Here is a 25,396-nt window from a genome sequence, read left to right as displayed (position 1 = left end):
GTTTCCCTTACAATATCCTTGTTGGAGAGAACAAACATTTTTACTCGTTATTGAGATTAACAAAGTTATTATCTATTTCCATGGATTTAGAAATTAACATCTGTCTTAGATCATGGTAGGCAAAGCATTCGAACAGAACATGAATCTCATTTTCAATTGAGAGTTTACATGTCGGGCATAATCTTGCGTTCTCTTGGATGTTTTCATATCTCCCGGTCTCCAATTTAATTGGAGCAACACCACGTCTGAATTATGCTCATGCTGATCACTGACTTTTAGACATATGTGATTTAACATATTCTTCAGTCTCATAGCTTGTTTTATATAATCTATAATTTCTTAAGTTATTTCTACCCTGTCTCGAAGGACTAACCTCACTATTAATATGTGTGTGCCAAGAACTTATGAAAACTTCCATAGAAGCATTCAATATCCTATCAATGAAATTCCTTTGTAAAAATGTATCATATCCATCTGTCATTTCCATTAAGTATATATTTGACAAATTACACTTAAATTGGTTTTGCCAAATTTTACATTTGTTATTGCTTCTACTATTACAACATTTAAATATCTTATGATTTATTCTAAAAGCATCCATTGTCCTAAGTCTATACCATTGCTGAGAAACAGACTTCCACTGCCTTACATGTGGGGGTTGCCAGGCTAATTCCCCATACAGAGCATTGTTGGGTGTATACTTTCCAGTCCCAAGTTAAAAAAACATAAGTGGTCAGCAATTTATACTATAAGTTTTTTAATTAACTTAACAGCAGATTGTACTATAAGTTTAACGGGTCAGCATATTCTGATTACGCTGGTGAGATGTTTCAATGTTGAAAAACACACCTATCATGCTATTGTATATCCATTATATTTATTCCGGATTCTTTTTTTTAGAAGGAAACATGCAAAGTTCGAATTACCAACCACCAACTAGTAGGTAGTTGCTTATTCAAATATCCAACTACTATCCTACCAAATTGACGCTCTTTTATGTTTTTATCAATATCTAAGATGGGGCCTTTTTTGGTGTTTGGTGGACATAGTGCTTTATCATTTCTTAATAATAGTAAATAAATATGATTAAATAAACAAAACATTTAAGATATGATTGATTCTGTGTTCATTTGTTTTATACATAGCCAAAGTGATTTTAGCTCATCTCTGAGAAACTGCCGATGTACAGAGGAAAATAATGTTTGCCGTGAAATACTAAATTATTTTGCAATGTCAGTTAAATTGTTTTTTGGTTTATGCCATATTTTCTTCCTATACTATATTGTTAGCAGATTTAAGGTGTACTGTACATTAGGTACACATGTATAAGAGCATATGCTGACCAGTTAACCCATTACCGCAGAAGCATTTGCTGAAAAATGGCTGTTTTCATTTAAAGCCTTCTGTGTTCAAGTTCAAATTGCTATGAAACTGGTGGTGGTGTTGATAGTTTTTACTCCGGATCTCCGGAAAAGCCATTTTGAATTTACCAGAGCACAGTTCAGCCAACGCATCGTTCCTGGACAGGCTGTCAATCAGTTCACCAGTGTTGCCTTCACTTTCGCAAGGAACTGAAACTTCTGTACATACCAGAGCAGGGGTACAGTGCGAATGACCATAGAAAAGATTTCATGATCAATCGCAACAAAAGTAAACGGCGCCGTCGAACCCGGGTCGCCCGAATCACAATCCAAAACACTACCTATTGACCTAATCGGACGGCTTTTGCTATGAAACTATATAAATGATTTAATACTTATCACACTTGGCACAAATGTTAACAGGACCATAGCCTTTGCAACGGTATGCTCAATCTTAAATTTCCTGTTACCATAGCAACGAGGGGACATTTCAAAATCACTATGTTCTGTTGATTTTTTCCATCAAAACTGATTTCAAAGTGCTGCAACTTCTCAATCGGATTGGGATAGAGTGAAAGGCTTTTCAGCGTTGGTTACACGTTACCTTAAGATCGAACTGATGCCATTGTGAGCCTTTCACAAGTCCAAAATTTTCTTGGAGTTGAGTTGGGCGGCAGTCCCCCTTCAAACCACCACGAAGAAAAGAGCGACACCGGCACCCCTGATGCATCTTTTAGATGAGAGGGCGACGCCGAAAAAAGTGATCACTATTTGTAATAACATTTTTCGAACGAATACAAGTGTTTGGAGGATGAAATAGGACATTGTTTTCACTATTTGAGGCCTCAAAAGGGATTGGGTGAAAAGGCGTCTAAATGAGGTAAAAGGTAAACATATTGTAAAATCTTTTGACCAGTTATACTTACAGTGAAAACTGTTGACCAATTAGATATCTAGAGAAAATGTTATTTTGCTGTGAAATTTATATTGTGATCTTAGTAAATACAAAAAAAAATCTACATCTCGCAAACCAATTTCCCCCTATCTTTTGATGTAAAATGTTACTTTTTAGTAATAAATAATTTTATATAGACGTTTTTAGTACGATGTCGACAATGCGATAGTGCGATGGCGACAGTACGATCCAGTGCGATGGCGACAAAGCTATATTATTATCGCACTATCGTAGTGTTGCCATCGCATTATCGCACAGTCCTTGTCGCGTTATAACACTGTCGCCATCGCATTTTCATCATCGCATTGTCGCATTATCGTACTGTCGTCATCGCACTGTCGCCATCGAACTATCGCATTGTCGTCATGGCACTGTCGTATTGTTGTCATCGCACTGTCGCATTGTCGACCTCTGGGTTATAAAGTATAATCGCGATGGCACTATCAGTTCAATATTTAATATGGCTTTCATTAAGTCCTGGTGTGAAGGCAGCGATGAGAAAAAAATGGTCAAATTGCTTAAACAGCTTCCGCAAAAAATGGCAATTAATAAAATTAAACATTTAATTTTGCTGATTCTGAACCTTAAGTTAACAATACATGATGGTGGAAACTAAACTTGTCCGAATAGAGTACAGCATGTGAATGTTTTCGCTTAAAAAAACACTGAAAGCCACAACTTTGTCAATAAATATTAATTAAAACCTGTGAAATTCTCCTCTGGTCAGGAAAAATTGTTCATGACTTTTACAACACTAGTTAAATGAATTTATCCAAATACGTTTGGATTTATACAAAGTTACCTATTTTATAAATGAAATTAATATAATTTTTCAATTTGCAACAAAATCTCATTTATTGATGTCCATCATGTACAGCATTATGAAATAGATATCAGAATACTTTAAACAACATGAAAGTTTAAATTCAAAGTATATGAAACATTCTGGATCACACGCCAATTTAGTACATGTATGTGAAAAGTGGCAAATATTTATTTTATGCTTTTCAGTGGATTACTGATTTATGTGTGAAAATTATATATTATATTTTTCTCCTACAAGAATGGTTTGTTTTTATTATTTAAACAAGCGATCATTCATACTTTTTAATAAAATGAATAATATCACCGTCATTAAATGTTGATTGACGGACTTATATTTCAGCTCAAGGCTTCTTGTTTTTAATGAGAAATTCCGACTAAATTGGGCTCACAATGGGGAAAACAGATTTTGATATTAACGTTAATGTTATAGAAATTTCGTTTTAACTTGTTTTTAAGCATAGAATAAAAAGAAAATTTGTTTGTTTGTTGTGTAAGATGTTATTTTATTTCATCTTACACACAAACAAACAAATATCCTCTATGTAATAATTAAAGTTACTAAACCAAACATTCTCAAGAGATGTTTTTTGTTGTTTTTGTTTTTTGTTTGCAATTTAATTTATTTGTTATTCTAGAACATCTAGTTATGATGAATATGGATATTCTGGGATGACACCCGAGGACAGCGATTTGTAAGTACGAGTTTGCTATTCTTTTGATTTTGAAACCGGGTCATCGGTTAATGAAGAAAATGATGTTATGTTGAGATTTAAAAGATGGAAAGAAAAAAAAATATTATTTATTACCTATATTAAAAAGACAAATTATATTCATAGATCATATTACAAAAATATGTACAAAAATAGAATTGTGAATTTGAAAATGGTAATGATAATAATGTAGATTTGAATAGTTTGTATAAAATATAAAATAAAAAGATTCCTTATTAGTCCCCTACCGGTTTACCGGATGAGACTTTAGGTTGACCGTCCGTCTGTACGTCTGTCCGTCCGTCCGTCAGTCCGCACTCACAGGAGAGTAATTATGTGGCTAGAGGGACAATAGGTAACTGTTCTTTCTCTTTGATGTCATTCATTCCGTAATGCTTTTATGTGGCTATTTTCTTTTGCGTGGCTAAAAGAACAATAGAGAGAACAATAGAGTAGCCACATAATTACTGTCCTGTGAGAAAGTCCGTCCGTCTGTCCGTCCGTCAGTCCGTCCCTCCGTCCACAAAACTGGATCCCGCGATAACGCAAAAAGTACTGAAAATATTTTAATGAAACTTGATATATGGATAGATGGCAGTATGGAAATTATGCACGTCTTTTTCTTTTCTTCCTTTGTTGAAAATTCTGGTCTCTATGGCAACATATAGACTGAAAATATGGCAAATTTTAAACATAGCCTGGATCCCGCGATAACACAAAAAGTACTGAAAATATTTAAATGAAACTTGATATATAGATAAATGGCAGTATGGAGATTATGCACGTCTTTTTCTTTTTTTCCTATGCTGAAAATTCTGGTTGCGAAGGCAACAAATAGACTGAAAATATGGCAAATTTTACACATAACCTGGATCCTGCGATTACTCAAAAAGTACTGAAAATATTTTTATGACACTTGATATATGGATAGATGGCAGTATGGAGATTATGCACGTCTTTTTCTTTTCTTCCTTTGTTGAAAATTCTGGTCTCTATGGCAACAAATAGACTGAAAATATGGCAAATTTTACACATAGCCTGGATCCCGCGATAACACAAAAAGTACTAAAAATATTTAAATGAAACTTGATATATGGATAGATGGCAGTATGGAGATTATGCACGTCTTTTTCTTTTTTCCCTATGCTGAAAATTCTGGTTGCGATGGCAACAAATAGACTGAAAATATGGCAAATTTTACACATAACCTGGATCCTGCGATAACTCAAAAAGTACTGAAAATATTTTTATGAAACTTGATATATAGATAGATGGCAGTATGGAGATTATGCAGGTCTTTTTTCCTTCCTTTGTTGAAAATTGTGGTTGCTATGGCAACAAATAGACTGAAAATATGGCAAAATTTACACATAACCTGGATCCAGTGATAACGCTAAAAGTATTGAAAATATTTTTATAAAACTTGACATATGGGTAGATGGCAGTATGGAAATTATGAACATCCTTTTCTTATCTTCCTATGTTGAAAATTCTGGTTGCTGTGGCAACAAATAGACTGAATTTCAAGATTTCTGATTCTAGTTTTTAAGTTATTTTCACTATAAGTTGTTTATTTCTTAAGGTATTTTCTTCAAACTTTAAATATAAGTTGCTAGTCATCAACCACATCATATGTGACAAGGTTCACAACTGTAGGACAAAATTTATCAGAATTACCTCCCTTGAACTTAAAATTTTCATGAAAAATATATTGTTTTTTTTTTAATAACTTCTTTTTTCTGAATGTATCTACTTCAAACTTCATATAAATGTTTCTTATTATCACTCAACATTTGTGAGAAAGTTCAATACTCTAGCAAGACTATTTCCAGAAATATGCCCCTTTTGAACTTAGACTTTTTTTGGGAAATTGGTAATTTTTACTCCAACTTCTTCAATCATGATAGGATTTTCTTCAAACTCCCACATCATAATAATAATTATGACAAGGTTTATAAATCTAGCATCCATATTTCCAAAATAATCTCCTCCTTGAACTTTTATTTTTTCCTATTCGTTCTTTTAACTTTCATTTACTTCAAATTCAAAATAAACATTCATTATTCATACCTTCATTACTAATTGTTCTTTGTTACACTCACATCATGTATGACATCTTGCATCTTTATTTCAAGAGTTATCTCCTTTTTAAAAATGTTATATTTTGATAACAAGGATGTTTAAAAAATAACTTTGGAGTGTCCTTCAGTCCGTCTGTCTGTCTGTACATAAAAACTGTTTCCTGTGATCACTTTTAAAGAACTTTTTCAACAAATTTACTTAAAATAGAAACATAAGTGAATGGCCAATGGCCCTTCAGAATGTTGCTGGGGTTCTAACCGGTAGGGGACTTATGGATTGCTTGCAATACTATGATAATTGCTTGTATTTAATTGGTCAGTGATACATTAATTTTCTCGTCAAATACAAATATATTTCATGATAAATAAATCTAACTGGTCAGCGCTTGTTACTATAATAATATTGCTAAAATAACTTAAGTAATATCTCTTAAATTGTTATTAATCATCAGTGGTTTTATTGTTTTGTAAGATGTAGAATTTATTATATTACTAACATTTAAAAAAAGTAAAAGAAATTTACGTCAAAACAAATTGTTGTCTATATATCTCACATATATATACAATCTTTATGAAAGTCTCATCCATACATAACATTTGCAACATTTCAATTACAAATTGTAAAACCTAAAATCATAAAAATGCCTGTATGGTCATTCTGATAAGAATTATAAGAGACTACATAGTGACAGGGGATACAACTCCTCAGCCCATATTGCAAATACTTCCAATATCTACTGAATAGTTAACTCTCCTTTCATGCTTATTTAACTTATAACTTATACATTATCTAAATATCAACAGTAAAAAGTAACATGCCCTTGCTAATATGTTAATAAAATCTACCTAAAAGTCTTATAAAACTTTGACAACTCAATACCCTGACAAAATGTCCTGTTATCTGGAAGCTGGTTTAAAATATGGGTCTAACTTTAATCAGAGTAAACTAAAATTAATTAACAAAGGTTAATAATAATTAGTCTGCCATAAATGTTAGTTAACTAAAACATAAAAATGTTATTGTAAGTAACACATAAAATAACACCAAGTAAGTAAAAGTAGAAGTATTACTAAAATTACAAATAATACTGTTAGATAAATGTTATTCATATAACAAATAATTTCATTCTTTTAAAAAAGCGCAACAGGTTTTGGCAGTTTCCCTTACAATATCCTTGTTGGAGAGAACAAAAATAAGTTTTTACTCGTTATTGAGATTAACAAAGTTATTATCTCTATTTCCATGGATTTAGAAATTAATATCTGTCTTAGATCATGATAGGCAAAGCATTCGAACAGAACATACATCTCGTTTTCAGTTGAGAGTTCACATATCGGGCATAATCTTGCGTTCTCTTGGATGTTTTCATATCTCCCGGTCTCCAATCTAATTGGAGCAACACCACGTCTGAATTATGCTTATGCTGATCACTGCCTTTTAGACATATGTGCTTTAACATATTCTTCAGTCTCATAACTTGTTTTATATAATCTATAATTTCTTAACTTATTTCTACCTTGCCTCGAAGGACCAACCGCACTATTAATATGTGTGTGCCTAGAACTAATGAAAACTTCCATAGAAGCATTCAATATCCTATTAATGAAATTCCTTTGTAAAAATGTATCATATCTATCCGTCATTTCCATTAAATTTATATTTGACAAATTACACTTAAATTGGTATTGCCAAATTTTACATTTATTATTGCTTCTACTATTACAAAATTTAAATATCTTATTATTTATTCTTAAAGCATCCTTTGTCCTAAGCTTATACCATTGCTGAGAAACAGACTTCCACTGCCTTACATTTGGGGGTTGCCAGGCTAATTCCCCATACAGAGCATTGTTGGGTGTATACATTCCAGTCCCAAGTTAAAAAAACATATATTAAGTGGTCAGCATTGTATACTATAAGCTTTTTAATTAACTTAACAGCAGATTGTACTTTAAGTTTAACGGGTCAGCATATTCTGATTACGCTGGTGAGGTGTTGAAAAACACATCTATCATGCTATTGTATATCCATTATATTTATTCCGGATTCTTTTTTTTAGAAGGAAACATGCAAAGTTCGAATTACCAACTACCAACTAGTAGGTAGTTGGTTATTCAAATATCCAACTACCAACTACCTACCAAATTGACGCTCTTTTAGGTTTTTATCAATATCTAAGATGGGGCCTTTTTTGGTGTTTGGTGGACATAGTGCTTTATCATTTCTTAATGATAGTAAATAAATATGATTAAATAAACAAAACATTTAAGACATGATTGATTCTGTGTTCATTTGTTTTTTATACATAGCCGACATGATTTTAGCTAATTTCTGAGAAACTGCCGATGTACAGAGAAAAATAATATTTGCCGTGAAATACTAAATTATTTTGCAATGTCAGTTAAATTGTTTTTTGGTTTATGCCATATTTTCTTCCTATACTATATTGTCAGCAGATTTAAGGTGTACTGTACATTAGGTACACATGTATAAGAGCATATGCTGACCAGTTAACCCATTACCGCAGAAGCATTTTGTGAAAAATGGCTGTTTTCATTTAAAGCCTTCTGTTACACTAGTTCAAATTGCTATGAAACTGGTGGTGGTGTTGATAGTTTTCACTCCGGATCTCCGGATAAGCCATTTTGAATTAACCAGAGCACAGTTCAGCCAACGCATCGTTCCTGGACAGGCTGTCAATCAGTTCACCAGTGATAGTTGCCTTCACTTTCGCAAGGAACTGAAACTTCTGTACATACCAGAGCAGGGGTACAGTGCGAATGACCATAGAAAAGATTTCATGATCAATCGCAACAAAAGTAAACTGCGCCGTCGATCCCGGGTCGCCCGAATCACAATCCAAAACACTACCTATTGACCTAACCGGACGGCTTTTGCTATGAAACTATATAAATGATTTAATACTTATCACACTTGGCACAAATGTTAACTGGACCATAGCCTTTGCAACGGTATGCTCAATCTTAAATTTCCTGTTACCATAGCAACGAGGGGACATTTCAAAATCATTATGTTGTGTTGATTTTTTCCATCAAAACTGATTTCAAAAAGGCTACAACTTCTCAATCGGATTGGGATAGAGTGAAAGGCTATTCAGCGTTGGTTGAACGTTACCTTAAGATCGAACTGATGCCATTGTTAGCCTTTCACAAGTCCAAAATTTTCTTGGAGTTGAGTTGGGCGGCAGTCCCCCTTCAAACCACCATGAACAAAAGAGCGACACCGGCACCCCTGATGCATCTTTTAGATGAGAGGGCGACGCCGAAAATGTGATCACTATTTTTAATAACATTTTTCAAACGAATACAAGTGTTTGGAAGATTAAAAACATAAATTGTTTTCACTATTTGAGGCCTCAAAAGGGATTGGGTGAAAAGGCGTCTAAATGAGGTAAAAGGTGAACATATAGTAAAATATGTTGACCAGTTAACTGTTGACCAATTAGATATCTAGAAAAAAATGTTATTTTGCCGTGAAATTTATATTGTGATCTTAGTAAATACAAAAAAATCTACATCTCGCAAACCAATTAAACTATTGCCAAGAAACTAAAATATATAAGAATTTGCGTAAGTGGTTTTTTGCCGTATTTTCTTCTTTTTCTATACGGTTTGCAGATAGTACGTACTCTATACATTATTCAAAAAACTGCTGACCAGTTAAACATATAGTAAAGTCTGCTGACCAGTTTAACATATAGAACAATCTGATGACCAGTTAAACTTACAGTGAAAATTTCTGACCACTTTTTTAGATATACAGAGAAGGTAATGTTTAGATGTACTTTCCTCATTTTACACTGTTAGTTAATATAATAAATTTTACATCTTACAAAACAATAAAACCACTGATGACCAATTAAAAATGTAGTAAAATAGCAGTATTTTTATTGAACAAAGCTGACCAGTTAGATTTAGTAATGATATATTTCGATTTATAGAGAAAACTTATATATTAGAAATGAAATGCGTATTTATTTTCATTTTCCGTATTACACTGTAAACATTTTCTTCACTGCAGTGAAATTATTTTCCGTATTTTCATTTGTGTCTTGCAGGCCTACTTTCTTCTAGACTCAGGCTGATATCGGAAATTTAAGGGCAAGTCCTTGAAATTGTAATGTCAAAAAGAGGAAAAAAGTATATGATAATACCGCATCTCATGACATATTTATTTTCAAACCACTCAATAAAAATAAATCCTGTATTTGTAGGAAAAATTTGAATATCCTCTACGTACTTCTGACGAATGTAATATTTTCTGCATCTTTTAAATGTCAACATGACATAATTTCCATCTGAAATCTTTCGACTCTTTTTAAGTTTCGCACAGTTTACAACATTTTCCGTGTATTTTATATAAGTATTTCCCCCTATCTTTTTATGTAAAATGTTCCTTTTTAGTAATTAATTTTAATTTTATTTAGACGTCTGTAATATACGAAAAAGAAACAAACAAAAATAAAGAAAAAATAAAAATAAAAGAAGAAATAAATCTTTTGACAAAAAAAGAATTGTTTTCCAATATTCTTCACCGTCAGTTTATTATTGTCCATCGGGAGGCGATAGTCGACAATGCGATAAACGCGATGGCGACAATACGATAGTGCAATGACGACAGTGCGAAAATGCGGTGACGACAAGGGCATAATGCGATAGTACGATGACGACAATGCGATAGTGCGATGGCGACAGTACGATCCAGTGCGATGGCGACAAAGCGATATTATTATCACACTATCGTAGTGTTGCCATCGCATTATCGCACAGTCCTTATCGCGTTATAACACTGTCGCCATCGCATTGTCATCATCGCATTGTCGCATTATCGTACTGTCGTCATCGCACTGTCGCCATCGAACTATCGCATTGTCGTCATCGCACTGTTGTATTGTCGTCATCGTACTGTCGCATTGTCGACCTCTGGGTTATAAAGTATAATCGCGATGGCCCTATCGGAATTCCGTTTATGAAACTATGCTATCCATGACGTTTTGTAGGTCTTTGCTGTGTTTCAGTATAAAAATTTTGAATATCATTGAGACAACATTATCATTAATGTCACATTGTCTTTCCAGGCAGAATATTCTTCGTGATAAGAAGTTTGCTTGGCAAGCCAGAAATCTAAATTCCAAACAACATAAAGACGGCCGAAAGGAAAATTGGTAATATTTTTTTAAGAGCTATTGCCAAAATAATGGCAGTGGACAAAATTAATATGCTGTCAATACTTTATTAAAACCTGTGACGTTCTCCTATTGTAAGGGAAATTGCGCACTAATTGAATAACTAACTCCAAATGCGTTTTGATCTACACATAGGAATCTATGTAATTTAATATCTAACCAAACAGAAATTTCTCTCAAGATTTCGAGCCCTAAAGTTAAAATACTGAACATTATTTGCAATTTGCACACCACCCTTCAATTAAATAAATTAAAACACATATTTTATCTCATTTATTATTGTTCAGGAATTTCAAACCAACGGAGTAGAAGTTGAAATTGAAAGTATTTGAAACGTTTCAAGGACACACTCATGTATAGAAATGAAAGGTAGTTGACCAACAAATATTCTTAAAAAATGACTTTTTGTAAGTGAATTTGTTTATCATTCCAGGACATCCGGCTTTGAACATGACGTTTCTGGTGCAAGGACCCAAAAAAGCGCTGTGTAAGTACGAGCAAATTCCTACTAATTATAAGTTGCCTGCAAAATTATTTGATATTTTGATGTTTCAACTCACCTGAGCAATAGCTCCACCACAATGTTACACTCAATAATACACAGTTCCGAGTCTCGCTTTTCTTAACGTTTTAAGATCAATCATCGGGTAAAAAAGAACATTGTTACCATATAAAAGTTTTCAATTAAGATTCTTTTTTTTTTTCAAATTAGTGAAAATGTTTATCTTTACGACAAACAGTTCAATATTTTATATGGCTTTCATTGAGTCCTGGTGTGAAGGCAGCAATGAGAAAAAATGGTCAAATTAAACATTGAATTTTGCTGATTCAGAACCTTAAGTAAACAATACATGATGTTGGAAACTAAACATGTCCGAATAGAGTACAGCATGTGAATGTTTCCGCTTAAAAAAAAACACTGAAAGCCACAAATTTGTCAATAAATATTAATTAAAACCTGTGAAATTCTCCTCTGGTCAGGAAAAATTGTTCATGACTTATACAACACTAATTAAATAAATTACGTTTGGATTTATACAAATTTACCTATTTAATTTACTTTTAAACCCAAATGAAATTAATATCATTTTTCAATTTGCAACAAAATCTCATTTATTGATGTCCATGATATACAGCATTATAAAATAGATATCAGAATACTTTAAACAACATGAAAGTTTAAATTCAAAGTATATGAAACATTCTGGATCACACTCCAATTTAGTACATGTATGTGAAAAGTACAATGGCAAATATTTATTTTATGCTTTTCAGTGGATTACTGATTTATGTGTGAAAATTATATTTGATAAACTCACAGTGAAAATTATCAAAATATAAGTTCACATTTTCAATGACGAATCTACTTTTTTAGGATTTTCCCCATGTGGTACCTCAATTTTATTTTTAAGCTGAAATTGATAACTTAAATGTCAAAAGTAATAAAAATAAGAAAACTTACTTTTATTCATTCAAATTCCAATCACCAAATTTCGTCTCTAATTTTTTTGTTTCATTTTAACAGTCTGAAAAATACGTTCCTTCCACATGCAAAACTGCTCTTGATGACATTTGGGCATATTAAAGTATCCTAAGAGCAATAACTGCCGTATGCTTCATGAAAAATGAAAAGCAATGGCAGCTATCAGCTCGAAGAATAAGCAAAACAACCCAGCGTTCCTGAGCCAGCTTCCAAGTTTTCCATTTTCCTAGCTGCTTTTTTAATGTTTTCACATCTATTAACACTTATTTTTTGTCTGTAACAATCCTCAAATAAGTTTTCTTTCTTTTAAAAGGGTGTATGACTAACAAATCTAAATGATATCCCTCTGAATCAAACACAATTATTTTCCTCCCGTGAAATAAACAACTTTAAAAAACGGCTGCCGCTTACATTTAACAAAGCCAGGTCTAATTTATAAATTCGAAGTAAGTAACAGAAATATGGATGGATTGTTGAACTTTCTCTCCTACAAGGATTGTTTGTCTTTATTATAAAAACAAGCGATCATTCATACTTTTGTAATAAAATGAATAATATCACCGTCATTAAACGTTGATTGTCGGACTTATATTTCAGCTCAAGGCTTCTTGTTTTTAATGAGAAATTCCGACTAAATGGGGCTCTCAATGGGGAAAACAGATTTTGATATTAACGTTAATATTATAGAAATCTCGTTTTAACTTGTTTTTGAGCATAAAATAAAAAAAACAATTTGTTTGTTTGTTGTGTAAGATGTAATTTTATTTCATGTCGTGAACTTTAAAAACAGTATTCTCACTCGTGGGAATACTGTTTCAAAGCCCACTCGATGAAATACAATTTTCATCTTACACACAAACAAACAAATATCCTCTATGTAATAATTGAAGTTACTAAACCAATTCTCAAGAGATGTTTTTTGTTTGTTTGTTTTTTTGCAATTTAATTTATTTACTATTCTAGGACATCTAGTTATGATGAATATGGATATTCTGGGATGAGACCCGAGGACAGCGATTTGTAAGTACGAGTTTGCCATACTTTTGATTTTGAAACCGGGTCATCGGTAAATGAAATAACTTTGTTACCATTTAAAATGTCTCAATTTAGATGCAATTTTCTTCCAAATAAATGTGAATGTTTGTCTTTACGACAAACAGTTCAAGATTGTACATGTATATGGCTTTCGTTGAGTCCAGGTGTGAAGACAGCAAAGAGAAAAAATGGTAAAATTGCTACAGCTACTATAACAACTAAAAAAACTGTGGCATTCTCCTCTGGTAAGATAAAATGACTCGTGACTTTTACATCACTTATGAAATAAATTAATCCAAATACTTTCAATTTACTCAGAGTGATTTAGTAAATTTACTTTTAATCCCAAAATAAATTTGACCAAAATTTTTCTGACCTTAAGGTTAAAATACTGAACATTTTGATTGTGAAAATGAAATCGATATCATTTTCCACTTTGCACCAATCTACAATTAAATGTATTGAAACAAATATTTATCTAATAAATAAATGCCCATGAATTCTAATCTAACGAAATAGATGTCAAAATTCAATTAAGAATATCAAAGTATTTGAAACATTTCAGGGACACACCAATTTATAAGAATTAAAAGTTCTACACCAAATATTTTTACAACATGACATTTTTGCAAGAAAATTTATTTACAATTCTAGGACATACGGTTATGAGCATGAATATTTTGGTGCGAGATCCGAGGACATCAATATGTGAGTACGAGTATATTCTTACCAAGTTCCCTGCATTTGATAGTTTACTGTTTAAACTCACTTGAGCGAAAGTTTCACGTTTTAATTTCTACAAGCAGCAGTTATCATGGAATCATCATCAAACTTTTAATAATAGTAGAAAATATCGGTTGAGAACGAAATGGATCTTAATGTGTAAAAATTAGGTCACAAGTTCAAAGAAAATACATTCTTTATAAATAATGATTTGAACTTCCTCCAACCTTTTTACAGAATGTTTATCTCCATTATATACAAGGAAGGATAGAGTGTTGCAAATAAGAATCACCCCCTATTTTTGTAATATAATTTTTTTATCTTTCAGACAGTCATTGAGTTATTGACCTCTATTTTACTTTTTCGAACAATAATATCTTACCGCCATAGCAGTGAATGGTTTCAAAAACGTTTAGGTATTTTATAGTTAAGATAAAAACAAACATATCTTATAAGTCTACCATGCTGGTTTATATTGGTCTTGATTTCACAAGTACGTTCAACGGAAAGTCTTGACAGATTTTGAGTTACACTGTTGTTGATTGATTTGCTTTTATTTTTAGATTCTAAGGCATTTTCTTACCATATATATGCTTTTAAACTGTTACAGATATAGTCGCCGCCGGTTTCTACCGGCGACTTATGACCTTATAACATAATTCTATTAAATATATCAAACAATTAAGTTTCAAGTATTGGTAATAATCCTGCTGTAAAATATTTAATGGATTCATTAACGATTGCAAAAATGTGAACATGCTTCAGGCATGGTTGACGGAGTCTGTTCATTGATGGCGTTGGTAAAAGAATGCTTCTGTTGCCGTTGCCTCGAGGAAGCACAACATTGAAGCATGGAAATGATGTATGATGAGTAATATAAAATTAAAAACAAAACATTCATTTGATCTTGGAACCTTGAATATGACAATACCATTCCATTCCAGCAAAATTCCTTTTAAATTATTGTATGTGTCCTCGGAGAGGCTTAAAGTACAAACGTGTCAAAAGTAAAATCTATCTACAATTAGCATTGTTTTAAGATAATAAATACACAAACACATAAATTTAATCTATCAAAAGCAAGATTCACCTGACTGAAAAAGCCATTCCATATAAACCAAAATAATGGGATGTGTCAGTTTTTTTTGTTTTTTTTTTTGACAATTGTTCACTATCAAAATATTGACCACTCGTAACGGATGTGTAACTCAAACACAGTGTGTTGTCCGCTTTGCCTATTTTCTCATGTACAAAGTCCGATATTGGGGGGAATATCTTGCGTTTTTCTTTACGTGATTGAACCACTTTTTCATTAGCATTTCCGAAATTTATTCCGTTTGACATTAATAAGACATATGTATCTTTTAGTCCATTAAAAATCCAATTTATATTTGGTAAAATAACTTTAAATCCAAATAAACAAGTGCCCACGTTACACATGTCTTATCCATTCAACTGATCACAATCCAAAGGAAGTGTACAAAATTGTAGATATGAACAAGTACGCAATGCACAAATCGGGCATTTTCATTATTATCATTATCATAATTCCTTAACTTTTAGTCAGGGTCTAATTTAATATATCATGCCCAAGCTTTTAATATTAACAAAAATATGTTATATAAATATATAGTGCTTTTCAAGTTTTCATTTTTTATCGGATACTTTTATGAAAATAATGAAAATAATTGCCATTTTCTTTAAATTATTTCTCGAGGTATCTGTGATTCTAAAGTAGAAAAATTGAGATAGGGCTCGAAATGTCTTACCCACTAGGGGTCGAAAAGTCATGTTAAAAAGGGGTCTAAGTGTCAAGGGGTTCAGAAGTCATCTTAATATGGTAAGGGGTCGAGAAGTAAATGGGTCTTAATGTCTTACATGCGGATGATATTCAACAACATGTAATAATTACAGACATGTATTTATAAATTGTAGCACAATGAGTGTATCTTCTTTAAATTGATGTATTTTAGTATTATACTAAAACTTATTAAATCTTCACGTGATTGTTTTATAAAGAAATAAAGCACACTCAAATTTATTACTTAATTGATATATTATAGTAATTATATTTTTAATCAATGTTTATATTCTTTTTTGTCTATTTTCTCTTTTTCTCTATACATTATAAAATCCAAGAGTTTAGGTATGCTTCTAACAAGATACTCGAAATATCAATTTAAGTGATGATATCTTCTTTATAAATATAGAACACATTTCTTTCATATTTTTTCACATTTAAATCACCTTTTTCAAGAGCTTAATTTGATAGAAAGCCTACAGAGTTCACCAACAATAAAATCGATTCGTATAGTTTTCTAAAGTCCAACAAAACTGCATGTGAAACCTTTCAATAGGTTTTGACAGATATAAAACGCTATTTTTCGTATTCTTAATTTAGAATATGGAAGCATGTTCATCAAAAAGTGCTAACCTATATTTATGTTCATATGATTTTAATCTAAAAATTAACTTTCAACATCTAATTTCAGGTATGAACGCATTGATAATGTGCCACAAGACATGGGACTCAGGTATTGTAAGATTTATTTACACTTAGGTAGTGTGAATGTGTAACAGACGGTGGAAAGATATATGAACGTCATTATCAATTTTTACACAGCTTTGGCTTAAACAGACTTCAGATATCTTTTTTACACAAGTTTGCGTGCTTTCTTGAAACTATTTCTATATTGTTTGTCATTGCTTAAACTTTCACTGTTCACATTATATGCTGATGTACATAATTATATGACCTCTACGGCCACTTACTCTCCTTTTCCCTATTGAAATTCTATAAAGCAATATATAGATAATAAGCAAGCTTTCTCTCTCTCAAACTAACGATCAAAGTCCACGTTTTTTCTTGTTCGTTTTAAACAACAACTTATCAACAGTTGAGCCGATATACAACAAAAGAGGTGCACAAAATACCGACCAATAAAATCGCGTTTACAAAATTTATATTCTTCAACAGCGTGGGTAAACAACTGTCAGAAACAAAATGACAGCGCCTTTTTCACGAGCCTTGCTAATATGACATGCAAAAACTTTTCCTTACTCAATTCTTTCACTAAAAGAGACTTCTGTTGTGATATTTTAACGTTTCAAGGAACGTCGTTTATAACGGGCGTTTTGATTGGTTTCTAACCGCCTGATGAAATCGTGAGGCAACCAATGAAATTGCTGTCTTTGACACACTTCTTATTGACTAGTTATCGTAAAAAATACCACGGTTGATAAATGTAAATGGTTCGGCCGTTGGTATTCGACGATGTTGGAGAACTATTTTGGATGACATAGTGTCTGACAGAAAAATAAAATCATCTCTCTTAAACCATAAGGATAAGAGCTCTTTTTGGCAGGAAACATCATTTAGATGGCCTCTACTAAAATTATTCAAACAATTACCTTTGTCAAAAACGTCATATCCTCAGGTCATGGGGTTATGCTATATGTATCGAATGAAAACATAAAAGGTTGTGTGTTTTTTTCTTCTATAAAACTGCAAAGACTAAGCTCAAATATTTTGCTCAGAAGAAATACAAATGATAATAGCCCTTGTATAATAGCTTAAACGTATTAAAATAAAACATGACAAAAATCGAAGCATGGTGGGTGGATACAAAACATGGGAAAGATCTGTTAAAAAAAATTAACATAGTTTGAATGCATATTTGAGGATATTACGATCAGTTTATATAATTTATATGAGATATTCATTAACAATCGGATGGTTTTAAAATGTCTCCTGTACATCCGGAAATGTTTTGAATTAACGCTTGTCGGACGAAACAAATTCTGAAATCCTTGCTAACTAGTCAACAAAAAATACTGATGTAGTTGTGATGAATATTGTTAGAAGGTAACAAGTCTTTTGAGAATGGAATATGAACAGCGGATAAATAAATGAAAGAAGAAAATGGGTCATATCTTTATCTTATGTTTGCATAATCAATGCTACACACTTTTCTTAGTCTCTAGACATTATATTATATACATGGATGCAGCAAAATGGTATTTGCACATTTTTTATTTCAGGCAAAATGTTATTCTTCGCAAGCAGAGACTTCAGCCAGCCAGAAGCATGCAAAACATTAATGCAAAGCAAACTGAAGACAACCCAAATGAATTGTAAGATTTATATGCAGAATGATTGACATAATTGTTAATTATAATTATTCTAAAATGAGTTTTGTTTTTCTGCGGCTAACGTTATGACTTATTTATAAATGTTTTAGTCACATACATGTGCAATCATGAATATTTCTTTAATCCTTTTCATAAAGTTTTTAATAAAATAGATATAGGTTTTGCGTTGAAGGAAAAGTATTAAATCGTTTTTCTCAAATGAAAACCGAAACATAAGTTAAATTTGAAATTAACAAAGCATATTACATTTAATATATAATGAGAAATATCATGCAAGGTGATATAAATACTTATAGGCAAACCACTCATAATTAGAACATGACAAATAAATGAACGTCAAGGCCGATAGGAACAAAACTTGTTCTTTGATATTCTAACTTTTTGTAGATAATTCTTGCTTTCTGTGAAAAGTTTTCTAAGAATGTTCATTGCAAAGAAACACATAGACTTTGATCGTATCCACATAATAGGGAAAATCTTTAAAAGATGCTAAGAAAGTGTCAGACGTTAGTCTGTGTGGGTCAACTACTTAAGGTGACTTTGTCTCATTAACGAAAAGAACTTGTTTGACAGAGAGACTTTTTCTTCGTGACTCGCTGAGCTTCTGGACTTGATGAGATTCAGGACTTGCTTCACCTCTAAAGACTTGTTTCATCTCTGTGGAATTGCTTTCACTCTTCTCAGAGTCACTTACTTAAAAGTTCGGCAGATCTTACTTAGACAATAATGAACGCCCTTTTCGGGATAATATTTGTTTTGTTAATTTCCCAATCTTCTACTAACAAAACTCAGGATTCTTTATTTCTCTCAATAAATATAGCAACAGCACGAACCTGTTAAATACAGTTAATGTGACGTCACAATATAATTGACGTCGCAGTTAAATAAAACATAAGTGTGTCTTTTGACGAACTTAAATTCTTATAACTTCAGTTAGAAAAGACGTATCAACATGAAATAAAGCACAAATAAAAGTTTAGGTGGATATCTTAAACTGATATAAAAAATGAATTTCATCAGATTTGTGCTGCTAAAATAAAATGATAAAAATATTTCTAGAAAATCAATTCTGACAGAAAGTACGTATCATTGTAGCTACTAGTATATCCCAGATAGAACTTTGTTTAAAACCATAAGCCATACTTAAAATAAACACCAGATTTGTGACTATCCATCCCAATGCACTGTTAGAAAAGCGGAAAGTTATTTAAAGCTCGCGGAGAGGGCAAAGATGTAATTTGTTTTGAATATCAGACAGAATTTAAAGATAAGTTGCTTGTTTTAAATAAGGTCATTCATAAGCTACTATAAGAAAAAGTGCTAATTGGAAATGTTAGCTATCGTATCTGTTTTCTGAAAATATGATTGACATTTAATATGCAAGAAAAGGAACCAAATACTGGTTGTTGTCACGTCACTGATTGGAATATTTAGGTCTCGGATAACTGTTAAGCGGAAACTTTGGTAGAACATCGTTTCTTTCCTAAACAATTACCCGGGAACTAGATAATCCGGTTTGTACCGGCAACTGGTGAAAATGTTTTGAAATCTTTTTGGAATGACTTGTTTTTCGAGGTCAACGATCATACAGTATTTAAACTGCTGACATGCGTGAAAAAGACATATGTTTGATGAAATATCACAGATAGATGAAAATCATTTGTTAAGAGTTATAAGCAGGTATTGCATTATTTTTCAAATTTAAATCTGTATACATATAAAACATAGACCATTTACCATCCCTCTCATCAAGTCTATGCCATTGTTGTCAAACAGATTTTAACTGTTTCACATGTGGCGTCTGCCACGTTAATTCTCCATTAATTGCAGTAGTCGGTGTATACTTCCCGAATCATCCCCTCTTGTTTTTAATATAACTTTTTTATCTTTCAGACAGTCACTGAGTTATTGACCTCTATTTTACTTTTTCGAACAATAATATCTTACCGGCATAACAGTGAATGGTTTCAAACAAACAAGTGAAAACAAGCATCTCTTATAGGTTTACCATGCTGGTTTATATTTGTCTTGATTTCACAAGTACGTTCAACGGAAAGTCTGTTTGAGATTTTGACTTATATTGTTGTTGATTGATTTGCTTTTATTTTCAGATTCTAAGGCCTTTTCTTACCATAGATATGCTTTTAAACGGTTTCTAATGGCAACTTATAACCTTATAACATAATTCTATTAAATATATCAAACAATTAAAATTCAAGTATTGGTAACAATCCTGCTGTAAAATATTTAATGGATTCATTAACGATTGCAAAAATGTGAACATGCTTCAGGCATGGTTGACGGAGCCTGTTCATTGACGGCATTAATAAAAGAATGTTTCGGCCGCCGTTGCCCCGAGGAAGCACAACATTGAAGCATGGAAATGATGTATGATGATTAATGTAAAATTAAAAACAAAACATTCATTTGATCTTGGAACCTTAAATATGACACTTCCATTCCAGCAAAATTCCTTTTAAATTATTGTATGTGTCCTCAGAGAGGATTAAAGTACAAACGTATCAAAAGTCAAATCTATCTGGAATTAGCACTGTAATAAGATAATAAATACACAAACACATAAATTTAATATATCACAAGCAAGGTTCACCTTTACAAACAAATGCAAAAATATTAACTAAGAGAAGTTTTTTGTAAAGTTAAAAATCATTTTTTAATTATTCAATATGAAAATTAAGTAATTTCAAAGTATAAAGAAAGTCCATCAATCAGTTACAAACAAATTGAATTTCGTTTATTTATACCAATGTTTTGGTCAATTTCATGTGCACTCAGTTATTTGACTTTTAAGGTCTGCATGTTCTAAGGGTCAATATCTTACGGTTTTATCTGAAGTGTTAAAGAGTCTAAGTATGAATCTAATCAGTTCATTAAAAACACAGTCGTGACGATTTGAGCAAGGCTAAGCAATTTGCCACTTTAATTCCTTATCATAACAATTCAATGATGTTGTTTTGTCCAAATATGCATAAATAAATTATTGCCATGTTTTGTATAATTTAATAATTTGACATTGTCATAATTGGATAAATTTGGGAAAAAATTTTTAAATTTAAATGAACCAAAATCCCTTTAAAAAATAAAAAATTTTTTTTTTGCTGTTTAAAAACCCAAAACGAATAAAGAAAAAAGGGCCCATTGTCATGTAAAATTAAATCTTAATTTAGGGGTAATTTCCCTTGAAATTTTTTCCCCAAAAAATTTTTTTTTGTCTTTGTTGAATCAAAAACAAGGTCAAATTCCCTATTTTGTGTGTGTTTTTGAAAAATTCGGGGTAAATTTTTCCCCCTGTAAAATTTGGATAACGGGGTGATTAAACGGGTTTATTTTAATAAGCTACAGACCGGTAATTGTAATTTCACCCCTGCCAAAGCACAACACAGCAAAGACATTGTTATGCGGGAGTTGTAAAAGAAAGGAATATATCCTACTTTCATTAAATAATTCTAAAGAAATTATGCTGGGACTAGAAAAAACATCGACTTGTTTAACTAAAAAATGAATCTCCTGCTAAACGACCGTCAAATATTGTATATGTAATATGTCCGATCATATTAATGGTCATAGCACAGGATGAACTTAGCTAATGCAACTTAAAATGGTCAATTTTAATCTCACTAAAAAGGACAAAATTGAAAATGTTGCAGTTTTAGCTAACAAGCAGAATACTAACATAATATGCTTATAAAGATATAAAGAATGCATTAATTTTATACAAAATCAAAATTCCAATTATTGTTACAAAGGGAATATTAACAGAAAATAAAATGAACAATGGTTGAATGATAGATTCTATGACACCTTCTATGGCCCCTTGACACCTCGACCCCTAAGAAATCTCGACCGATGACACTTAGACCCTGATGACACTTAGACCCCTTAAATTGACTGGACATTTCGACCCCTTATTCTATAATGTACTTAAAAACGTTAACTGCGAAAAAATAATGTGCATAAAGACGTAAATATAGAAAAAAAGTAAGTATGTTTACAGGATTGATTATTATATATAATCTAATAAATATACTAAATAATAAGTGAAATCATTTTAAGCCGTAATTTGTTATAGACAGTCATTAATCAAGTCAAGCATTATATTTAAGAAATAGAAAACACACGCACTATATTTAAACAGAAACTATAGATGTTATGTATATATGTATACATAATATCATAAATAACATTAATGTCATTGCGAAAATTGTAAACGTTATTTTAAGTCGTTTTGTTATTCACCTTTTTTAAGCAAATATTATCATTATTTCCCAGTGCACTTGTCAATTTCTGTAATTCGAACTACAAAATATGTAGAAAGGAATTAAATCATGTGTGAAGGTAAATTCTCAACTATCTAACTTTTTCTCATGTAATATAGGTGTTCGCTAAGGGGAAAATTTATCTCCCTTACTCTTCTCGATGTATTTGAATGATCTTAAAGATTTCTTTCAAAATAATAGTAATACACGTGGAATTTTGATTCATAATGATCAGAATATAAACGAGCTTTACAATTTTTTTTACAAATCTTTATTCTGTTATATGCAGATGACACTGTTATTATGGCCGAGACAGCAAATGACTTAAAAGAAGCGCTTTATACATATGAAATATATTGCGATATTTGGAAACTTACAGTCAATATTTCTAAAACCAAGATAGTTGTATTTTCAAAAGGGAGACAAAGAAATTATCATTTCACTTATAAAAATGAACAAATCGAAATAGTAAATGAATATAAATACCTCGGCATATTTTTAACAGAAGTATAGTTCTTTTCGTTAAAACTAAGACAAATATTGCAGAACAAGCTACAAGATCGATGTACAGCCTGATAAGAAATTCAAATAGATAAGATTTACCAATTGACTTACATATTGAACTTTTTAATAAAAATGTTAAAACCAATATTACTTAATGGTTCTGTAATCTGGGGATACGGTAATCTTTGACTTTATTGAACGCGTACAACTCAAATTTTTTTAAAACATATCCTTAAACTTAAACGTTCGACGGCCAGTTATTTCATATATCGGTGAAACGGGATGCATGCCCATTGTCTGTAGATATCGGAGAGAAGTAAAAGTTTTTCATTTTGGGCGCGTCTCTTTCAGAACGAAAATGGTTTAATACCAAATAAATTATCATACTTTGTATATCTTCATATGCTAAGAAAATACAGTAGATATTAATGATAATGATTTTGAACGTAATTATCCGTGGATTTATAATTAAAATCAATACTAATAAAATGCGGTATCAACAATGTTTGGATTGATCATAATTTTCCCGGTACCAAATAGTTAAAATTAACATTAAAACAAAAGCTAAAAGATCTTTTCTTAAATGAATGGTATTCAAAGATAAATGAATCGAGCAATAGTTCTTTAAAAAGTCTTTTGGAATTGAACCTTATCTTTCGTACTCACAAAATGCAATGATTTTTAATTATGTCAAATTCAGAACAAGAAACCATAGATTACCAGTTGAAACTGGAAATTGATCAAATATACCTGTTAATGAAAGAATGAGCATTTTTTGTAGAAATATAATCGGTGATGAGTTTCATTATCTTTTTTAATGTAATAGATTTTCTAATGAAAGAAGACAATTTATAAAACCTTATTTTTGTAGACGTCCTAATATTTATAAATAAGAACAACTTTTTACAATGAAAGATTCGCCTGCATTTTATAAACTATGCAAATTCTTAATGATAATTATAAGAAATGTAAGAATGTAATCAAATTTTTAAATGTTTTCTTTTTAAAAAGTCTTTTGTTATTTTGAAAATTTTTCCAAAAATTTTATTTTTTTTTTAAAATGATTTCACTTACCAACTTTTTTAAACTTTACGGGAAAAAGGGCCCTTTATCCCTCAAAAATTTTAATTTTTTAAAATTTTAAATTTTTTCTCATAAGACAAAGTTTTTGCGGGATTTTTATGGGTTAATTTCCCGGTTTAATACTGGTTTTTACTGAATTTTATTTTAGGGAAAAATTTATATAAACTTTTATGGGCCCCCTTTTTTCCTTTTTATTTAAACTACCCTTACATTCTTTCCCAAAGCATTTTTAAATTTTTTAAAAAAATTGGGGGTTTTGCACTTTCTTAAAAAAATTAAAAAAAAAATTTTTTTCAAAGGCAAAATAGTAAAAATTTAAAAAATATTAAAGATATGTTGATATTGTTAAGGTAATTATGGTTTTGATCTAAATTTGTATAAATGCCCCCTTTTTTAAACCCATTGTGAAAAAAACCCTAAATATTAAAAATGTTGTAGCATTTTGGGGGAAGTAAATTAAAAAAGGTGTCTTTTGTTGGTTGTTGTTATAACAATTCCCTTTTTCCAAATTTCAAAAAGCCCCTTAAAAAAGAAATGCGGGCTACTGTTTTTTGAAACAACAACAAAAAACAACAAAAAAAGGTTTGGAAAAAATTTTAAAACCCAACAAGTCCCGATTTTTTAAAATTTTTTAAAAGGGAAAGGTGACTGATTTTTTAAAATTTGGGGGCTTTTTTTCACCCCGGGTTTTTAAATAAATGTGATTTGGGGAAAACATGGGGATTGACTTTAAAAAATTTTTAAAATTTTTTAAACTTGTTTTTGGGTCAAACATATTGTTTTTGAAGCTTATTATGGCAATATTTCACTCAAACTATGAGAAAAAAATGCGTATATAAAATGTGAGATGCAATAAAACATTTTGGTGATTAACTTATTTTTTATGATACACATTATATAAGATGAGACTATATCATTGTTGGTCAATATAACTACAATTCTACATATCATAATTTACATTATAGTTGTAAAATATAGAACATGTAATTCTCAAAATACG

The 25,396-nt window shown here is 31.2% G+C and overlaps 1 protein-coding gene across 4 annotated transcripts in view; it reads left to right on the top strand.

The window, feature by feature from the left end:
- The window catches only part of LOC132729401 (uncharacterized), a 114,173-nt gene that overhangs the window by 66,043 nt on the left and 22,734 nt on the right, over positions 1-25,396 (top strand). For 2 of the 4 annotated variants that reach the window (XM_060715166.1, XM_060715167.1), the window contains exons 5-11: positions 3,777-3,833; positions 11,032-11,118; positions 11,573-11,626; positions 13,586-13,642; positions 14,312-14,365; positions 16,873-16,914; positions 18,422-18,514. In XM_060715166.1, the coding sequence (XP_060571149.1) occupies positions 3,777-3,833; positions 11,032-11,118; positions 11,573-11,626; positions 13,586-13,642; positions 14,312-14,365; positions 16,873-16,914; positions 18,422-18,514 (444 nt within the window). The remainder of the gene's footprint in view (positions 1-3,776; positions 3,834-11,031; positions 11,119-11,572; positions 11,627-13,585; positions 13,643-14,311; positions 14,366-16,872; positions 16,915-18,421; positions 18,515-25,396) is intronic. The other 2 variants (XM_060715168.1, XM_060715169.1) reach the window with 2 other exon arrangements.

The sequence above is a fragment of the Ruditapes philippinarum genome, unplaced genomic scaffold, assembly GCF_026571515.1.
Source record: "Ruditapes philippinarum isolate M1 unplaced genomic scaffold, ASM2657151v2 ctg1357_1_1_1_1, whole genome shotgun sequence".
NCBI classification, from domain to species: domain Eukaryota; kingdom Metazoa; phylum Mollusca; class Bivalvia; order Venerida; family Veneridae; genus Ruditapes; species Ruditapes philippinarum.
Note: the sequence above shows the minus strand (reverse complement) of the source record. Positions and strands in the feature narration are given on the sequence as shown.